Source organism: Callithrix jacchus, chromosome 7 (assembly GCF_049354715.1).
Source record: "Callithrix jacchus isolate 240 chromosome 7, calJac240_pri, whole genome shotgun sequence".
Classification (NCBI taxonomy): Eukaryota; Metazoa; Chordata; class Mammalia; order Primates; family Cebidae; genus Callithrix; species Callithrix jacchus.
In genome coordinates, this window is record NC_133508.1 from 25,574,068 (window position 1) to 25,592,212 (window position 18,145).

Here is an 18,145-nt window from a genome sequence, read left to right on the forward strand (position 1 = left end):
TGGATCTTCGATCTCTGATCTTTTTTTCTGCTTGATTGATTAGCCATTGAAACTTGTGTATGCTTCACAAAGTTCTCCTGCTGTGGTTTTCAGCTCCATCAAGTTGTTCATGTTATTCTCTATGCCGGTTATTCTAGTTAGCATTTTGGCTAACCTTTTTTCAAGGTTCTTAGTTTCATTGCATTGGGTTAGAACATGCTCCTTTAACTTGGGGAAGTTTGTTACTCACTTTCTGAAGCCTGCTTCTGTCAATTCATCAAACTCATTCTCCATCCGGTTTTGTTTGCTGGTGAGGAGTTGTGATCCCTTGAAGGAGAAGAGGCATTTTGTTTTTTGGTGATTTCAGCCTTTTTGCATTGGTTTCTTCCAATCTTTGTGGATTTTACTTGCCTTTGGTCTTTGAAGTTAGTGACTTTTGGATGGGGTCTCTGAGTGGGCATCCTTTCTGTTGATGTTGAAGCTATTGCTTTCTGTTTGTTAGTTTTCCTTCTAACAGTCTGGTCCCTCTGCTGCAGGTCTGCTGGAGTTTGCTGAAAGTCTATTCCAGACCCTGCTTGCCTGGCTATCACCTGTGGGGGCTGCAGAATAGCAAAGATTGCTGCTTGGTCCTTCCACTGGTAGCTTTGTCCCAGAGGGGTATCCTCCAGATATCAGCCAGAGCTCTTCTGTATGAGATGTCTCCTAGTAAGGATAAACAGGGCTCAGGGAGCCACTTGAGGAGGCAGTGTGTCCCTTATCAGAGATTGAGCTCTGTGCTGGGAGATCTGTTCCTCCCTTCAGAGCTGCCAGGCAGGCATGTTTAGGTCTGCTGAAGTGGAACCCACAACTGCCCCTTTTCCCAGGTGCTCTGTCCCAGGAAGGTAGGGGCTTTATTTATAAGTCTCTGATGGGCTTCTGCCTTTTTTCAGAGATGCCCTGTTTAGCAAGAAGGGAATCTAGTTGACAGTCTGCCTGCAGAGGCCTTGCTTAGCTGCCATGGGCTCCACCCAGTTGCTGTGTAAACTTCCAGGTGATGGTTACACAGGCTAGGTTAAAACTGCCTACCTGAGCCCCAGCAATGGTGGATGCCCCTCCCACCTCTGAGCTTGGACCTGTCCCAAGTCCAGCTCTGACTGCTGTGTTGGCTGCAGAAATTTCAAACCGGCCGGGCATGGTGGCTCAAGCCTGTAATCCCAGCACTTTGGGAGGCCGAGGCGGGTGGATCATGAGGTCAAGAGATCGAGACCATCCTGGTCAAAATGGTGAAACCCTGTCTCTACTAAAGATACAAAAAATTAGCTGGGCATGGTGGCGCGTGCCTGTAATCCCAGCTGCTCAGGAGGCTGAGGCAGGAGAATTGCCTGAACCCAGGAGGTGGAGGTTGCGGTGAGCCGAGATCGCGCCATTGCACTCCAGCCTGGGTAACAAAGGCGAAACTCCGTCTCAAAAAAAAAAAAAAAAGAAATTTCAAACCAGTGGATCTTAGCTTGCTGGTCTTTGTGGGGGTGGGACCTTCTGAGCCAGATCACTTCCTGGTTTCAGCCCCCTTTTTTAGGGGAATGAGTGGTTCTGTCTTGCTGGCATTCCAGGTGCCGCAGGGGTATGTGAGAGAAAAAAAATGTTGTGGCTAAGATGGTCACCCAGTTTGTGCTGGAAACCCGGGGTGCTGGTATTGTAGGCACTGGAGGTCTGCGGGTTGTGAAGATCCTGGGAAAAGAGCAGTATCTGAGCCCAGAGTGCCAGAGTGTCTGGATAAGTCCCTAATGGCTTCCCTTGTCTAGGAGAGGGAGTTCTCCTGTCCCTTGCACTTCCTGTGTGAGGCAACACCCCACCCTGCTTTGGCTTGCCCTCCTTGGGTTGTACCTACTGTCTAACCATTTCCAATGAGATAATCCTAGTACCGTAGTTGGAAATGTGGAGATCACTCACCTTCTGGATTGCTCTCACTGGGAACTGTGGACCGGAGCTGTTCCTGTTTAGCTATCTTGGCAGAAGTCTCTATTAATTTTTTTTTTTTGAGATGGAGTCTTACTCTATTGCCGGGCTGGAGTGCAGTGATGCAATCTTGGCTCTCTGCAACCCTACCTCCTGGTTCAAGTGATTCTCCTGTGTCAGCCTCTGAAGTAGCTGGGACTAATGGCATGCACCATGCCTGGCTATTTTTTTGTATTTTAGTAGAGATAGGGTTTCCCCATGGTCAGGATGGTCTCGGTCTCTTGGCCTTGTGATCCGCCCACCTTGGCCTCCCAAAGTGCTGGGATTATAGGCATGAGTCACCATGCTCAGCTCTATTAAATTTCTTAACCCTTGAAAGATGAAGGCATCAAGCAAGGCATTGGCCAAGTATATGGAAGAGAGGGGTCAAGATACAAGCAGCACATAGGAAGTCCAACCTATGGCACTTGGCCATTGCTTTGACTTGGAAATGCCCATTCACAGAGAAAGACCAGTAGGGAAATCGTGCTTGATGGGCTGAATCCCTCTTCAGGGATTTTTGTCCTACTGATGGACAAATAGAGGAAAATGCTGATCTGCAGTGTAGTTGAGCACCTAGGTGTTTGGGGGATCCTATTTGCTGTATTTTCCATTCTCTGGAGGCCCCTACAGGCTTTTTTTCACTCTGGCTTTCCGGTCCCGAGGCCATGAAACAGGAACTGTCCAGCAATGGGCTTTCTTCCCCTCGGAATTTCCCAGCGGTACCTGCCTACTGGATGGGAGCAGCACTTCTGCCCCTGAGGTGCCCCCTCGGGGGAGGCAGGTGTGGTGGGGCTCTCGCCAGGCCTGGTCTGTGACATGACACGTGGTTCCTTAGGTGTTCAGTCTCTGCATCCCTCTCAGCAGGATGCTCTTCCTCACAAAGAGATGGTTTTCTTGCATTACATCCCCCAGACCTGTGCTTGCCCCAACACGAAGTCTACAGCACCTTTCCAAGGGTTTTGTAAGTCTCTGCACACCCAGGTTGAGGCTCTAATGAAGAAGCCTCAGCGTTGATTTCCCAGCTGGGAAACCTAGCTCATTATCTTTCGTGGTTTTTTGCAAGCCTGGAATGCTTCACAAGCCAGGCTTGAGGTCTACGGTGACTTTTTAGTTTCCATGTATGAACTTGGAATGAAGGGCTAAAGCTTTCAGACAATTGAACTGCCTTTTTCTGAAGTCAGTTTTCTTCAGGGAAGGAAATGACCACAGTAATTGCAGCCTTTTATTTTCCAAGTTAGCCAGTTGTCTGGTAAGCTAGAAGATGTTGAGATTTCCACTGTCTGGGAACTGGACTGCCATGGCAGCAGGATTGTTGAGAAAAACTTGACCTCATTATTATTAACAATTGTGAAACAAGTAGAAATGCATATTGATTAGTTTGCCAGTTACAAATACTTTATAAATAAGATATTCAAGAAAGAAAACCAAAATGTGGTGGGTGACAGTAGTCCAGTGAGAAATTTTATGTTACTGGTGATTTAGAGTGTGCTTATAAACCTGCTGTATATACCTTGAACTTTGTTGAGTTGGAAATCTCTCCTCAGTGAGGCTTATCCTGGCCAACCTTTAAAAAATTTTGAAATCTTTCTATTCTATCTTCTTAATCTGCTTGAAGTGATTTATTTATTTATTTTTGTAAAATATAGTATAATTTAGTCATTTGTTTTGCCTATTTGCTGTCCCATACTAGAATTAAGCTCTAGGAAGGCAGGATTTTATGTTCCTACTTAGTAATGCATTTCAAAGGCCAAGAGCAATTCTGGCACGTAGTAGGCACTCAGTGAGTCTTTACTGAATGAATCAAAGAATGCTGTTTCCAAAGCGCATAAAGTAGAACCGGAAGTGGGCTTACATGATTGGATTAACCTTTGTGGAACATAGTTTGATTGAAAGGTCTAGTAGTGAAAGCAGTCAGTAAATCAGTGAATGGTTAATGAATCCCTGGGGCTTTCCTCTAAATGATAGCTTTCCAAATCCTCCAGAATTTAACATCCATTGTCCATTTCATACTTCAGTTATTTTCAAAATGTCCTGTGCCTTTTAGTGTTCCTTAGGGGTAGGTTTGCCTTTCTGTCCTGCATCGTATATCTTACAGTGATATGCACATACCAGACAATAAATATTTGTTGAAAGAGGAAAGGAGTGAACTGGTTTAAGGAATTAGGTTACTTGGGAATCCATTTATCATGTAAACATTCATTTTATTGCATTATGGCCCACAACAGGAGTATGTTGCAAAATGGGGTTTATTCTGAAAGATCTGCATGTTTTGTATAATTTTGGGGTGTTCATTTCTGTGATAATCCAGAAAATCAACTCGAACATGTTCTGGCTTATCTGGATAAACCAAATACTGCAGGAGGTTTTAATGTCCCCATTTATTTCTGTGTGTCTTTTGAGCATGTTAACACTAGATAATGTAGTATTTCTCTCACAGGTGAAGAAAAGAACAGAGGCAGACTGAAAAAGTAAATGATTTATTCACCCCAAAGGAAGCTCAAATGGCATTAAGCCATTCTGTTAGAATGCTTCACAGTCGTTTAAAAGGAGAAAAGAGATGAGAGAAATGAGTCGTAAGATGTGTGGCAAAATAGGATTGCTGAACTAATAGTACTGTATTCCTGTTATGAGAGGTGATTTTGTTTTGGCAAGTGTAATGTTTTGTTTTCTTAAATGAATATTTTAAATTTAGTTTTTGTTGGTCTTATAGTTTTGTTTGCATTTATTTTGTAATTCTGTGGAATTGTTTGCAGCTACAAGAACTATAAAATCAGGAATTTGTTTTTTATGTTTTATATATGTGAGGAATATCATAATGAAATTTGTTTAAATTGGGGAAGTGGGACCTTGAAAATGTATTTTTAACTTTTAATAGTTTTTAGTGGGGTATTTACACTTAAGTTTATGAAAAACTATGTTATAAAGCTTTAGGGCCCAAGATGTGGAAGATTTATTTCAATAAAGTCCAGGTGTGATAGTTCAGCATTACTTATTTCAATAAAGTCCAGGAGTGGTATAGTTCAGCACTGGACAGATATTTCTGCAGCAACTGCTGCTAGTGGTTTGGTGGTGGTAAAAAACAGAAAAAAGGGAATCTTAGGAAAATATATAGAGAAGATTGGTTGGAGAATGTGGAGAAATTTTAGACCAACTTGGAGCTTTCTTTGCCATTTAGCTTTTGACTGGCTCCGAATTTGTGAGTAGTCTTTCTTAGTGACACTTCTCAAATGGCTAAGTGCAATGCAGTCTCTTCATTTCCATATTTAAAAGAAAAAAATTGCAGGAAGCATTTCTGTAGTGATCCAAATCTCTATGTTTAACATATAACACTGGGAGACCTAAAGATCTGTTGAGAGTTACCAGAATGGGAGATAAGAGGAAAGAGATGCTTACTTTCTGATACTTTTCTCCCTACTCCCCAATCTTCCTAGCCCTACAATGGGAAATAGGAGTAGAAGGAAATGAAGTGAAGGGTTCATTTTGATATACTTTACTAGAAGGGATTCTGAGAGCAAGTGTTACTTCAGAGTCACATTTTCTGTGTCTAGAGCAATATTGTCCTGAAGTTCAGGCAATCAACACACATTCACTGTGCACCTATTATGTACCGGGCATTATATAAGGAAGTGAAGACAGCTCCTTGCCTTCAGACTTACATAAAACCAACACTTAATGATTTTCTACTGCTGTGTGTCTTCTCCTGGTATACTTTGATTGAACATGAGTGGGAAATTTGACAACTTTTTGGTGTGTTCTTTATGGTAATTTGTCTAATTTCAAGGATAAAATACAGATAAATACTAAATGTTCCAATTAATTTATTCTTTTTATCCTTTTCTGTTTCTAGGGGTGTCATGAAAGTTGACATAAATCTTCAGAAAGTGGACATTGACCAATGCTCAAGTGATGGCTGGTTTTCAGGAACTCATAAATGCCACCTCAACAACTCAGAGGTAAGAAGATGAAAATAAAATCCTCTGAAATGAGAAACCCAGAAATGCATTATTTGAATATGTTATATTTGCGTGGTTAAATAAGAGCATCTTACTGGGGAAAAAAATCTGTGTAGGTCTCAGTGCTGCCAAATGAACGGAAATAGGAGTAGAAAATAAAATTGGTGCAAAACAGCTGTTCATTTGGGGACTGAAAGGAGGCCAATACGAGGGTTACATCTGAAGTCTGACTTTAGTCAAAGCCTGGCCCTGTTCTTCAAAATGAGCTGGACGTTTAAAATAGTCATGAGATGAGAAAATAGCCCCAGGAAGGGTCAACCAAATTATGCCTGTTTTTATGGAATATGATGCTTATTAAAATATTGGTGGTATTTATTCAGACACACTGCTATCTGCTAGAAGAGCACTAGAGAAGGTATGGTGGGGCAATTTTGAAAACAAGTAGCAAACAGTGTACAGGGTCTTAGAAAGGAGTTGTGTATATGTGTGTATTTGTTCAGTTTTTAGTCTATTCTTGCTTGATTTGATGATACTCTGGTTGATAGGAAACAGGCATGGAGATCATGCTTCTGGAAATAAGACTATCACTTGTCTTTTGCAGTTTCAGAGAAGCAATATGACATACTAGTGATTTCATTTTTAGTAGTCTATATCCGAGGTCCTCAAACTATGACACAAACATAAAATAAAGTTTCTGATCTTAAATGCTTGGGCTATTCCAACATCAATCCATGAGTCTATGAGGAAAGTCAGCTTGCTTTATTTAAAATAGAGGGGATATTTCCACAAATGTAGTAACTTACATCTTTAGTTTGAATTTTGCCATTTGTGAAAGACAATGGTACATAGTGTAATGTTAAAGAAGGAATTTTAAATTAGAAGGAAATTTAATAAGCACTTATTTGTGCCATTACACACAAAAAAGTGCACAGACAGGTACACAGGTATAGATGCATGCATATACATGTATATATGCCCAGAGAATGTTCACCATGTGTACACCCATAATGCATACTTCTGCCACACACAAACCACATACCCCTGCACTCCCACACTCCCAAATATCTTTTCAGTGTTTCCCACATCTGCCATACATTCCACATACACTTTCATCCCACCACTATACTCTCCACAACATCCCTCAATCCTCTTGCCACCTAACCCATGAGAAGCTCCCATAATGCCCCATATCTCTCTAACTCTATCACATGTCTCCACCACATCCCAATGATCCCCTGCTTCATTAATACCTTCCCACCCCTGCCCCCATTCCCACACATCCCCACACCTCCATGCACCTCTGCAGAGACTACCATCCACAGTTGCCTCTCACTATCCCTCCACCTCACTCAGTTGTGACCCAATGATGTATGTTAGTGCTTCTGGCTTGCTAACTCACAAAAATTGAGCTCTTCTTTTTGTCCTTTAATTGTTCTTACGGTTTTGAACATTTCTGAGCCTCCACTTTGGATGATTCTGGCATTAGTCTAAGATATGAATTTCAATCACTTGGCTTGATGAATATCTTTAGCCTGATTATCATCTCCATGCCAAAGTCCAGAGCAATACTGTTTTGGTAAGAGCAGATAGCCACTTACTGTTGTTTTTAGCTAGAGTGGACTTTTTTCTGCATGGGTGTCATACTGTGGATATTGATCGGTGTGTGTTCATTTCTGTATAGCCTTGTGTTGGTGGTGCTGCTGGGTGGTTCAATAAGCAGTCTGCCTAGAAACAAGGAGATACTTACTTTTAAGTTTGTTACAGTTGCTGCTTGCCTGTAATAATCATGGCGTGGTTTTGTGTCCTTAGAGTGCATCTGTTTATTTGATTAGATGGTCATAGTATAAGAACCTCATTCTCTTTTTGGAAGATTGATTTATTTTCATTCTATCAGGATTATTCATTTTCTGGGTTTTGTGTCTTTTTAACGCTTTGAAATAAACTAGATTATTTAAAGATAAAATATTATTCTCTATTCTGATGAACAAAGATTAGGTTGAAATTTATAACTTTTGGTATTATGTATGGGAGCATTGTATTTATTACATTCCTACTTTAAAAAGTGGAAAAAATACTCTACAGTTTCATTTGAAAATGTTATAGAAAGAGGCTCAGTGATCAAAAACTATTACCAAAACAGTGGATCTGTAGAGCGTATGTTCAGCTTGCACTCTGTGTCACTCTTATCCAGGTACTGGAGTTGGGAGTGAAGAATTTTTGTGTCATGGGCTGTGCTCAGGAGGCCCTCATGGGGGTAGTTTTCCTTGCACAGGTCTGTCCTGGAACTCTTCATACATTTTATTGGGCTTCTCCAAGGTCATATCATTTGTACAGGTCACTCTAGGCACCTGCGACAGTTCCAAACCACATCCTCAGTGTAGTTACTAGGGGAATAGTCTTTCAATTCCTTTCTTAAACGGATGTGAGTTAGACATTAGAAGCTGGCTTCTCTGGAGGTTTTTACTGCTTAGGAAAACAGAAGGAAAATCTCTTGCTTGTGGCGTTTTTCATGTGTTCTGTTTCTACTTTATTCTTTGTAACCCCCACCCCCCCGTTACCACCCCAGGATCGCTGTGTAAACTGGCTTATTTTGGGAAGCATTAACATGATCCACATTTGTAGGATGTAGGATCCTGTCTTTATGGATGTCCATCTCTTTAGAAATAAAGACACTCATCTTGGTTTAAAGTGGGTTTCATCTTGCTAATGTTTAATATTCTTCTCTTGTAAACAATAGACAAAGTTACAAACTTCAAAGTTCTAAGTGAAGCAAACTTTTCACTGTAAAATTTTTTCTAGCAATGTTGGAAAACTTTCCAGCCTCTAGGGTATGTAAACCAGAACATCAGGTCTGACATTGGAAATAGGTAATATGGAACCAATGGCAAAAGCCTCAGGGGGATTTTAGAAAGAAATGAAATGGTTCATGAAGAAAATACTTTCTCAATGAGTTCAGGCTTTACAAGGTCTAAGAGGCCATTAAGCATTTTTTGAAGGACATGTCTTCGTAACTGACCTAGATTACTGCGAAATGGATTGGTCAGTTTTCATTATCTATTTAAAAGCTTCTTGACGTTTTCATATCAATGTTTGAGTATATAAAATCCTTTCCTGCAGAATAGTTTAAACGTAAAATTAATTGGTATTAATTTTTGTTTTAAAGATTTTCTTTTGTTTTGTTTCCACTATAAGAAATTTTAAAAAACCATTGTTTGAAATAGGAAGTATTCAGACAGTATCCTGGAAACTTTGTGGTTATATTCCATTAGTAAATATCTTTTAAACCTCAGTCCATCTTACATATATATTTTAAATTTAGAAAGCATATACATCTTCAGTTATATTTTTATATTAAGGATATTATAAATCAGAAAACAAGATTGAAATGAAGATGAAATCATATTTTAATGTAAACTGTATTTGTTAAAATAATTACATTTTTAAGCAATATAATTGATTTATAATTTTAATAAAATTTTTAGTGATTATGTCATAATTTTTGGAGATCTTAGTTGAATATTTAGTAAGGCAGTGATTCAGAGGTCTCTAAGTTCACTTTATTTTGATACTTAGTTTTAATATCTGTCATGGTTGAAAGATTCCTCACGAGGATATATCAGTCCAAATTGAAGAAATACATCGTCAACTGTGTTTGCTAAATTGTAATGTTCATTTTCTAGTTTTAGCTACCAATTTTTGCAGAGGTTTTATTTGCAGAGATACAGCTGGCAATTCTTCATTTTACCTGATATCAATTGGTCCTTGTAAACTAATTTGAAAGCTGGACATTTTAATATTTTAAAGGAATAGGTTAAAAACCCATTGAATCTCTTCATGTAAAATATATTAAAGCAGAGTAGGACATTTTATTTCCAAGTTTAAACTGTAGAGGTATGTGAATATTTATAGCTTTTGGCAACAAAAACCACTTAACACTGAAAACATTTTCAAATATCCATTTTCCAAACATTCGCTTGAAAAGACCTGCTCATGGATTGTTACAATGGCTTTGAAGAAATGGCTTATTTATTTATTTCTAAAATACCTGTCTCATAGACACTATTGGAAACCAACCACTTGCTATCCCAGAATGGATCTGCAAATTTGGAACATTTGCCTTTTTTGTAAAGAGCAAGGTATAACCAATCTTTAAGCTCAGAAGTGAGCAGTTCATTTTGAGATAATCAGAGAATCTTTATGGGGGAAGATTTAGTGGGTCACACACCATCTCATGAAGAATCATAAATATTTTACACTTTAAAACAATATACTCTAAAAATTTGTCTAAATGTCCAAATACAAAGGCAATAAAGGGAAAACTGAAGCAGATGAAAGAACCTAGTGATCATGGTCAGTGTGTTTCTGTCTTGAAATGCCCAGTTTTCCCTCAGGATGTCTCTAGTGCCTTCTCAGATTTGTGATCATATGAAGTGTATGACTGAGGGCGTTAATATTACTCCAAGTCCTAAATATAAGAAGGCTTAACAGCTGCTATTTCTTTTGTTAAAAAGTTAAATGTAAACAGAAGTTCTAGTCTTTTCTTCTTGCATTCCAATTAAAGTCGCATTTACTCTGTTTTGGAGAACACTTTTTGAAGATGTCAGATTCACTGGAGTGGTCGTGTTACACCTCAGTCATTGGTGTTCTGTTGCTCTAAGTTTCCCTTATATCCTCTTTTCTGTGGAATGTATTGGGTGAAAAATCTATTTGTAACTCTTCACTACTCCATTAGATAGAAGTTTAATGAACCTCTAAAGATAAATTTTAAAGAAGGTTAAAAAGGTAAGAAGGCTCATCAAATGGTATATGAGAAGAGGAATAGAATGCAAAGACTCAAAGAAAGCAGGAAAACCCTCTTATGTATAAAATGTAACTTACTCATTTGACTACAACAGGGTTTAGAGTACTTTTCTAGAGAGCTTTCATTTAATTTAACTTTTCATTTAGTAAATCACTTAATAGCTATATGTTAGTTTCATCCTGTGGCTGCTATCTCACCATTGTTTTTTTCTCCAGAAAATTTCTGTTTAACAAATATTATTGTTCACCTGTCTCCAGAGCCATGCTGTCTAGTATGATAGCCACTAGCCGCATGTTGCTTTTAAAGTTTAAATCAATTAAAATTAAACGAAATTAAAAAAAGAAAGTTTCTGGCCTCACTAACCTGATTTCAAGCACTAGATAGCCCATGTAGCTAGTGGCTGCCATATTGAAAAGTACAGTGGACAGCTCTGCTCCAGGATACAGTCTAGCTTATAGTGTAGTCAAGCCACGTAGGTTGTTAAAATCTTTCAAATCCCTGACTTTCCTTGTACACTTGAGTCAGTAACTTTGCCTTAAAATTCACTGAGGGACATTTAAGGACAAACTTGAAATTAATTTTGTCTTATGCAATCTTCTTATAATCTACTACATTAGTGCAATTGAAACTAAGTAATGAGAATGTTGCAAACCATTTTAATGCCATTATTTCACACTGGAAACTAACAGTCTTTCAGTAAGTGAGGAATAAACACCAGTAATCATTGTGGATATTTACATTTTAATTGTATTTGTAGCACAACTTCTCTTGTCTCTTATTACTAGTATGAAATGTTGTTATTTAATTTAAAGTCACACTCTTCTTTTGGAATGTGGGACAATGATCAGGTGTTCATTTGTGTGTAGCACAGTACCTGACACCGTTGAATTAATGGAGACAATTTGTTGTTGTTAGTCGGCTTCCCTATATATAATACATGGCCATTGTTTTTGACCAATTGCCCAAAATAAAAATAATTTTTTTTGTAGTAGTTGCCTTTCAGGTATTTGAAAAATGCTGTTAGCTACCTTCTAAGTCTTCTTTTTCTAAGCTAATTCTCTGTTTCAGTCACGTATCCTTGCCTTAGCAGGCTGGGCCATTCCACCACTATCTGGACCCTTATTTGTTTTTGGAATTCTAACGCCTATCTTGTGTGATTTTGTTACAGTCTTTCTTTTTAAAATTAATAGAAACCAATAATAGTTTTCTGAGTTTTCCACTATGCTCTCAAGAGTTATTTGGAATAGAGATTCTAGAATTGTTTCAAAGCTAGGGTTAGAAATCACTGTGCCAAAAAACACTGACCTGGGGGGCCTAATATGTCAGTTAAGGGAGGTCTGACTGTTTCCAGCAACTGAGCCAAGAGTTCACCAGTGGCTATCACCATCTTGTGGTTGGGGGAAAGAGAGAGAGAAGATCTGTTTCTTAGGAAACTAAGTGACATTAAACTATTTCCTTGTTGTCTAGACATCTCTTTTACTATTAGAACACAATACATCTTTCCTTACATACAGTTGTAAGCTATTTGTGTGTTGTGTTCTGGTTAAATACTAAATCACTGTTTCCATCACTGTCTCATGCAACCCAATTCTGACTGCAGTCTATTCACATGTAATTAGGTGTACTAGGCTTCTCTCTTTGAGGCCACTTTAAAAGTTTGCTGAACTATTATTATTAATAATTCTTCTTCTTATGGCTAATAAATCTATGCTATCTTTTCCATGGGATGCCTTTTATAACATTATTTCAAATTCATTGTTTTAGGTCCTAGGGATACAGTGGTGAATAAGACAGAGGAAATCTATAATTTAAAAGAAATCATTGCATTCTAGAGGCAACCAGAGGACTTAGAAATATAGCAATTGAGTTTAACTTTTTTATCTACTAAATTTTCTAGGTAGCATGTACTAAAATATCATATATTAATTTCTGAGACACAAGACTTATAAAAGAGAAGTCTTCACACATATTTAAGAAGTGCAGGAATTTACTTATGGGATTGGCAAACAGTAAAAAATTGTACTGAGTGTTGGTGAGAATATTATGTGTTATTGGTAGGAATGTAAATTGTTAAAGAATTTTTGACAATATGATAAAAATGTATCATTGTTAAAAATGCACTCTTCTTTGTTCTACCTTTTTTCCCCTACTTTTACTTTAAATACTTTATCTAAGCCTTGGGAACATAGTGAGACCCTGTCTCTACAAAAAAATTTTAAAGATGAGCAAGGCTTTGTGGCACATGCTTGTAGTTCCAGCTACTCTGGAGGCTGAGGCTGTTGGATCTTTTGAGCCCAGAAGTTTGAGGCTACAGTGAGCTGTGATTGCATCTCTGCACTCCAGCCTGGGCAACAGTGAGACATCATTTCTTAAAAAATATAGTTTATCTAAGAAAACATTAGAAAATTCTAAAACATATAATTCATAAATATATACATACTACACTACTTATTACAGTATTGTGGGCAAAAATTTAGAAACAAATGTATATTAATGAATTGGGTAACTAAATTACAATGCATCCAAATAATATACCATTGTGCTACTTAAAATGAATACTATTCACTCATTGATGTAGAATGATGCTCATTATACATAAAGAAAATAAACAGGTTCTCCAGTATGGTGTAAAGGTTAGTAAGCATTTGGGGGTACAGAGAAGAGTGACATTTGTAAGGAAGGCTTTCTGGCATGTATTGAGTAGATGAGTAGAGGCTTGGTAAGAAGCAGCCAATGTTTTTTCCCCCTGAATGTGAGCCCTTTAGTTTTGAGAAGTGAAATTTATAACTGTGGAGATGTGTACAAGGTGTTTATATAAGCTAGGTCATAGTTTGTAAAAGGAGGGTAGATTAAAGGCAAGAGGGCATAGGCAACCTCGAAAGAAAAATCTGTCTTATCTTGTAAATGTTGGTGGTGTCTCTATCTAGAACTTGTGTGGAGTTGGGAAGAAGATGATGAAGGACAATTGGAAGAACCTTGAGCATATCTGTGAGGAGGTGGTAGATTCATCTCTATATTTAGAGACTCCTTTCTCCTTTGTGGATCATAGTGAGGATTGCTAATGCAAATAACCCCAAGTTGAAGGTTGCAGTAGGAAGCAGATGAATTCACAGTAAAAACTCTGGGTATATTTGACTTTTCTCTTGTTTCAACTCAATAGATTTTATCAAAATCTGAAAAATAAAGCTTCTTTTTAATTTTAACACTAATAATGGCTGTAACTACTTGGTAGTGCTTGGTTTGGGTCAAAAATTGGTCTGTGTGCTTTATATGCGTTTCTTTAATCTTGAAAGCCTCTATTTTACTGATGAGAAAGCCAGGCTAAGACAGGCTAAATAATTATGCAAATAGTAGTTGGTAAAACTGGGATTAGAATCCAGATTTATCTGATTCTAGGCCTATTTTTGTTTTACTACGATCATATACGTTTTGCTATCTAGTAAACATATAGCCAGAGGAATTCATTTAGGATTAGAAGTGAGGATGTACGAGGTATTTTAGATTACAAACTACATTTAACCTTGGAAATTGGTAGGAGAGGTGACACCCTATACCAGGCATCACTTTAGACATGCTGCTTTGGTGTTCTGTAAAGTAATTGCTGTGAAAATCCAGCATCCTTCTTAGTAGTAGAGGAATTAGAATTCCTATAGGTCCTGGATTTGTGTTTTAAGTGATTGAACGGAGTGATACTAACTTTCAGCGAAGGTTATGGTAGCTTTATAGGGCTTTATGTGGGGCTTTGTGCTGGTCAGAATGTTCATCTGTTCTTTGAATAATGGTACAGGAGACACATAGTTAAGAATAACAAATTCATTCAAAGTTAATATCAGAGACTAAAGAGATGTTGCTGGGTTAGAGCAATGGACAGCTCCACCACAATGAAAGTTAATCAGAGCAAAGGTAAGATCCTGAATGTTAATCAAAGTTCGTATCTTTTTGAGCATGGCAAGATTGATGTGGTTTGGTTTGATCACATGTGAACACTATTTGGGAGGATAATTGAAAGTTGAAAATAAGTCAACAGTATGGAGTGGCTGCAAAACCATAGTAAAAGCCAACATAGTCTGAGGTTGTTCTCTAGATCTGGGGAGGATCCCATCTCTACTATATTCAGAACTTAGCAGACAATACCTAAAATAATATGACAGGTTTCAGTTCCCATACATTAAACTGTGTATAGATAAAGTGGAATCACTCTGAAGAGAACATTTGTATTATGAAGGAATTTGAAACTTTTACTTTTTGAAGAATCAAAGAAACTGGGAATTTTTTTCCAGGAAATAGAAGACTCGTGGATGATCTGATAACTGTCTTCAAATATCAAAATAGCTGTTATATGGATACTTACACTTTTTCTTAGGGGATGCAGGGGCTAGTGTGTGACTTACTAGTAAAACAACAGAAACAGCAGAAGGCTCTGTTTATCTCAACATAAGTGGAACTTTTTAATAATCAGAATTGTTAAAAAATTAAAAATACACATTTTAAAAGAGTAGATTGTAAATTTGAATGTTACAGTTGTTCAGTCACACCTTGCAGGGATGACCATTTGGAGAGGATGCGGTAGACCTTGATATTTTCAACAGTGAAAGGTACCACCTGACAATTTTGTGGGGCTCATTAAAACTGCAGGCAATATTGGCTACATGTTTGCACTAGATACCCCTTTAAATTCTTCTGCAACTTAAAATTTTATACCTAGTATACTCTAAAGGGAATCATTACAATGTTTCCAGTCAAAAGCATAGTCTCATTGTCCTTGTACTGGTAATACCTTGAACTCTCACTTTTTATGTGCTTATGCCTGCCAAACCTGAGATTTTCTGATTTTTCTCTGTGATAAACCAAACTATTACTTAGCATTGTCACCTTCATTCAAGCTAGATTTTACGAGTTGATGTCCAGTTTCCCCTTAAGTATTTTTGGGATGGTAATGCAAGACTGATAAATCTTGATGAAAGTGAGATGGAAAAAGGCAAAAAAATGTTGACATTTGATTGCAACTCTGGGATAATCTGAGCCAGAAAGGAGGCAGTACTATAGAGAGCACCATTGATTTTTTAAAAAAATAATCTAATTTGCCTCTTCTGCTTATCAAGAAATCAGATACCTTAAAATAGGAGATAAATCAATTTTCCAGCTATGACAGGGTCATGGTGTTTGAAGTCTGCTCCTGAATGACACTCCTTTTATACATTCTACATCACTGGATTATATCACCACCTTTGGTGAATCTGTTGATCCAATGTTAGGACCTTTGAAGTATTTGAATTAGAATGTACAAAGGATAGAACTACCTGACCCTTCAAGGTAAATAGACTGGCTCTCTGTCTATGCATGTTGTCTGGGCATCAGTTAAAAGGCCGGATTAAAGGAAGTGACCTACTCCTAGTAGAGAATTAGAACACAAATCAGAATGCAGGAATGAACCAAAGGTGAATATGGAGGATGGGAGCTTACTGTGTACAGGGATGACAAGGGGATTGACTATATTTATGATACGTTATCATAAGTTGTAATGTGACTATATATAGGTTGTGGACTCTAACCATTGCTAAATACATAGCATGTAAAATGCTTCAAAGCTTCTCTGTGGCCTTGGGATCAGGGTGAGGCTGAGTTTGAAGGTGGGTGATCTACAGCATATGCAGGGCAGGGCAAGAGTAGGTGGGGGCGAGAGAATTGACTTGCATACTCCGAAGGATGTGAACTCAAAGTACCAGACTTTCTTGATCTTTTCAATTCAGTGAGAGAACATCTGATGAAATATGAAGTTAGTGAACAGATTTGGAATATGTAGCTAAATTTATAATGGAGCCAATCAGGGGGAAAAAAGCCCTACCTATTAAACCTTTGCTTTTGTCATATTCAGTAGCAGAAAAATTGCTACTTGTCCAATTCTAGATGTGAGAGGCAATCAGAATATACAGTGAGTGCCTGAGGGTGACTTTTTGAGGGTTAAATATAGCTTTGCATCATTAGCTTATGTGGGAAAAAATCCCACTATGACAGCAAATCAGATCTAATCTGGCACTCCCTCTGCTACAATTATATAAAATATGGTGGAAACTTGTCAAAGCTTTCAGTGAGAAACGAGGCTACTGATGCTTGGCAGCCCCCTTTTTGAGCAAGTGAAGAATCATGTTGCTTAGCTACAGCCCTTGGCTGATTTAGAGAGCTTTAACTGACTGTATTATACAGGAGTTAAAACTATTCCTTCATACCTTCTTTTTCTAAGATAAAAGGCCTTATTTGTTTTGTTAGTATCTTTACCAAGCCATTTATGTGTATTCATAGAAGACAGGTTTCGATTTATCATTGTTTTTCCCTCCCAAGGGCCTATAGATTGAGAAAGAACAGGTGGGTGTTGATGATACAAGCAGAACATAAAGTATTGAGATCAGTTGAAAATGCTTTTGTCCTCAAAGTAATGTGCAAGTGTCTATTTCAAATAATTTTTGTCATTTGAAGCTATTGTTTTTTTTGCCCCCCCCACTCTCCTTTTAGCTTATTCATAGTTTGGGTTACTAGTGTCTTTAAAATGCAGAAGATTTTTGTATTTTAAAATATAAGCTCTAATGTGGGTGTATGGAAAGGGGTAGGGAACAGTGAATGTAAGTGATGAAACAAATAAAAGTAAGGCTGGAAATGGAACAAAAGACCATTGAAAACAGAAGGATTAAGGAGAAAAGAAACCTGCACATGGAGAATATTTAGAGCACTTACTGTGCATGAAGTAGAAAAGTGTGTAAAGGGGGAATTGTTAGATGATCAGAGCCCATTTCAGTGGGATGAACATGCTCAGAGGGACTTGTAAGTCTGTGGGAGGTTTTTGGTCCATGGTCTGTCTCCAGAAAGGAATAGCTTTACACTATTCTAAATATGTGGGTATCCACTTTATTTTTATAGCTATTCAGGAAAGGGAGCTGTCCCTCAGTGCTTTCTATTATCTTACCATAATTATTGTAATGAAGTGAAGCCATGACCTAATCTTGATTATGTAATCATTTCTGTAGATTTTATTATTGGCTTGTCAGTACAATCTTAGTTTTATGCATGCAAAAGCCACGTCTTTTTTTTTTTTTTTTTTTCCTGCTGGTGCATACAATTCCATGATCACCTGGAGGAGATTCTGTCCAGTTGATTGTATACTTACATTTGGAAATAAGATAATGGATAATTGTCTCTGTAGGCTTGGCCCCATTGCAATTCTAGACCTGTTGAACACCATAATTTATAGGTGTACTGAGCAACCCCACTGATGGGCTGTGTTTTTATGCTTGTCTGCAAATCATCTTTGTCTAAAACTTTTTAAAATGTTTGTCTAATACAGTCACTTTCAAAGTGTGGTGCTGGGACCCCTGGGGGTCCTCAAGACCCTTTCAAGGAAGTCTGTGAAGTTAAAAGTAGTTTTATAATAATTCAGAGCCAT

At 37.9% G+C, this 18,145-nt stretch overlaps 1 protein-coding gene across 1 annotated transcript in view; it reads left to right on the top strand.

Annotated features, from left to right (window-relative positions):
* GPR158 (G protein-coupled receptor 158) overlaps nucleotides 1–18,145 on the top strand; it is a 420,273-nt gene that overhangs the window by 35,865 nt on the left and 366,263 nt on the right. The window contains exon 2 of the mRNA XM_002750100.6: nucleotides 5,804–5,909. Coding sequence (XP_002750146.3) covers nucleotides 5,804–5,909 — 106 coding nt within the window. The remainder of the gene's footprint in view (nucleotides 1–5,803; nucleotides 5,910–18,145) is intronic.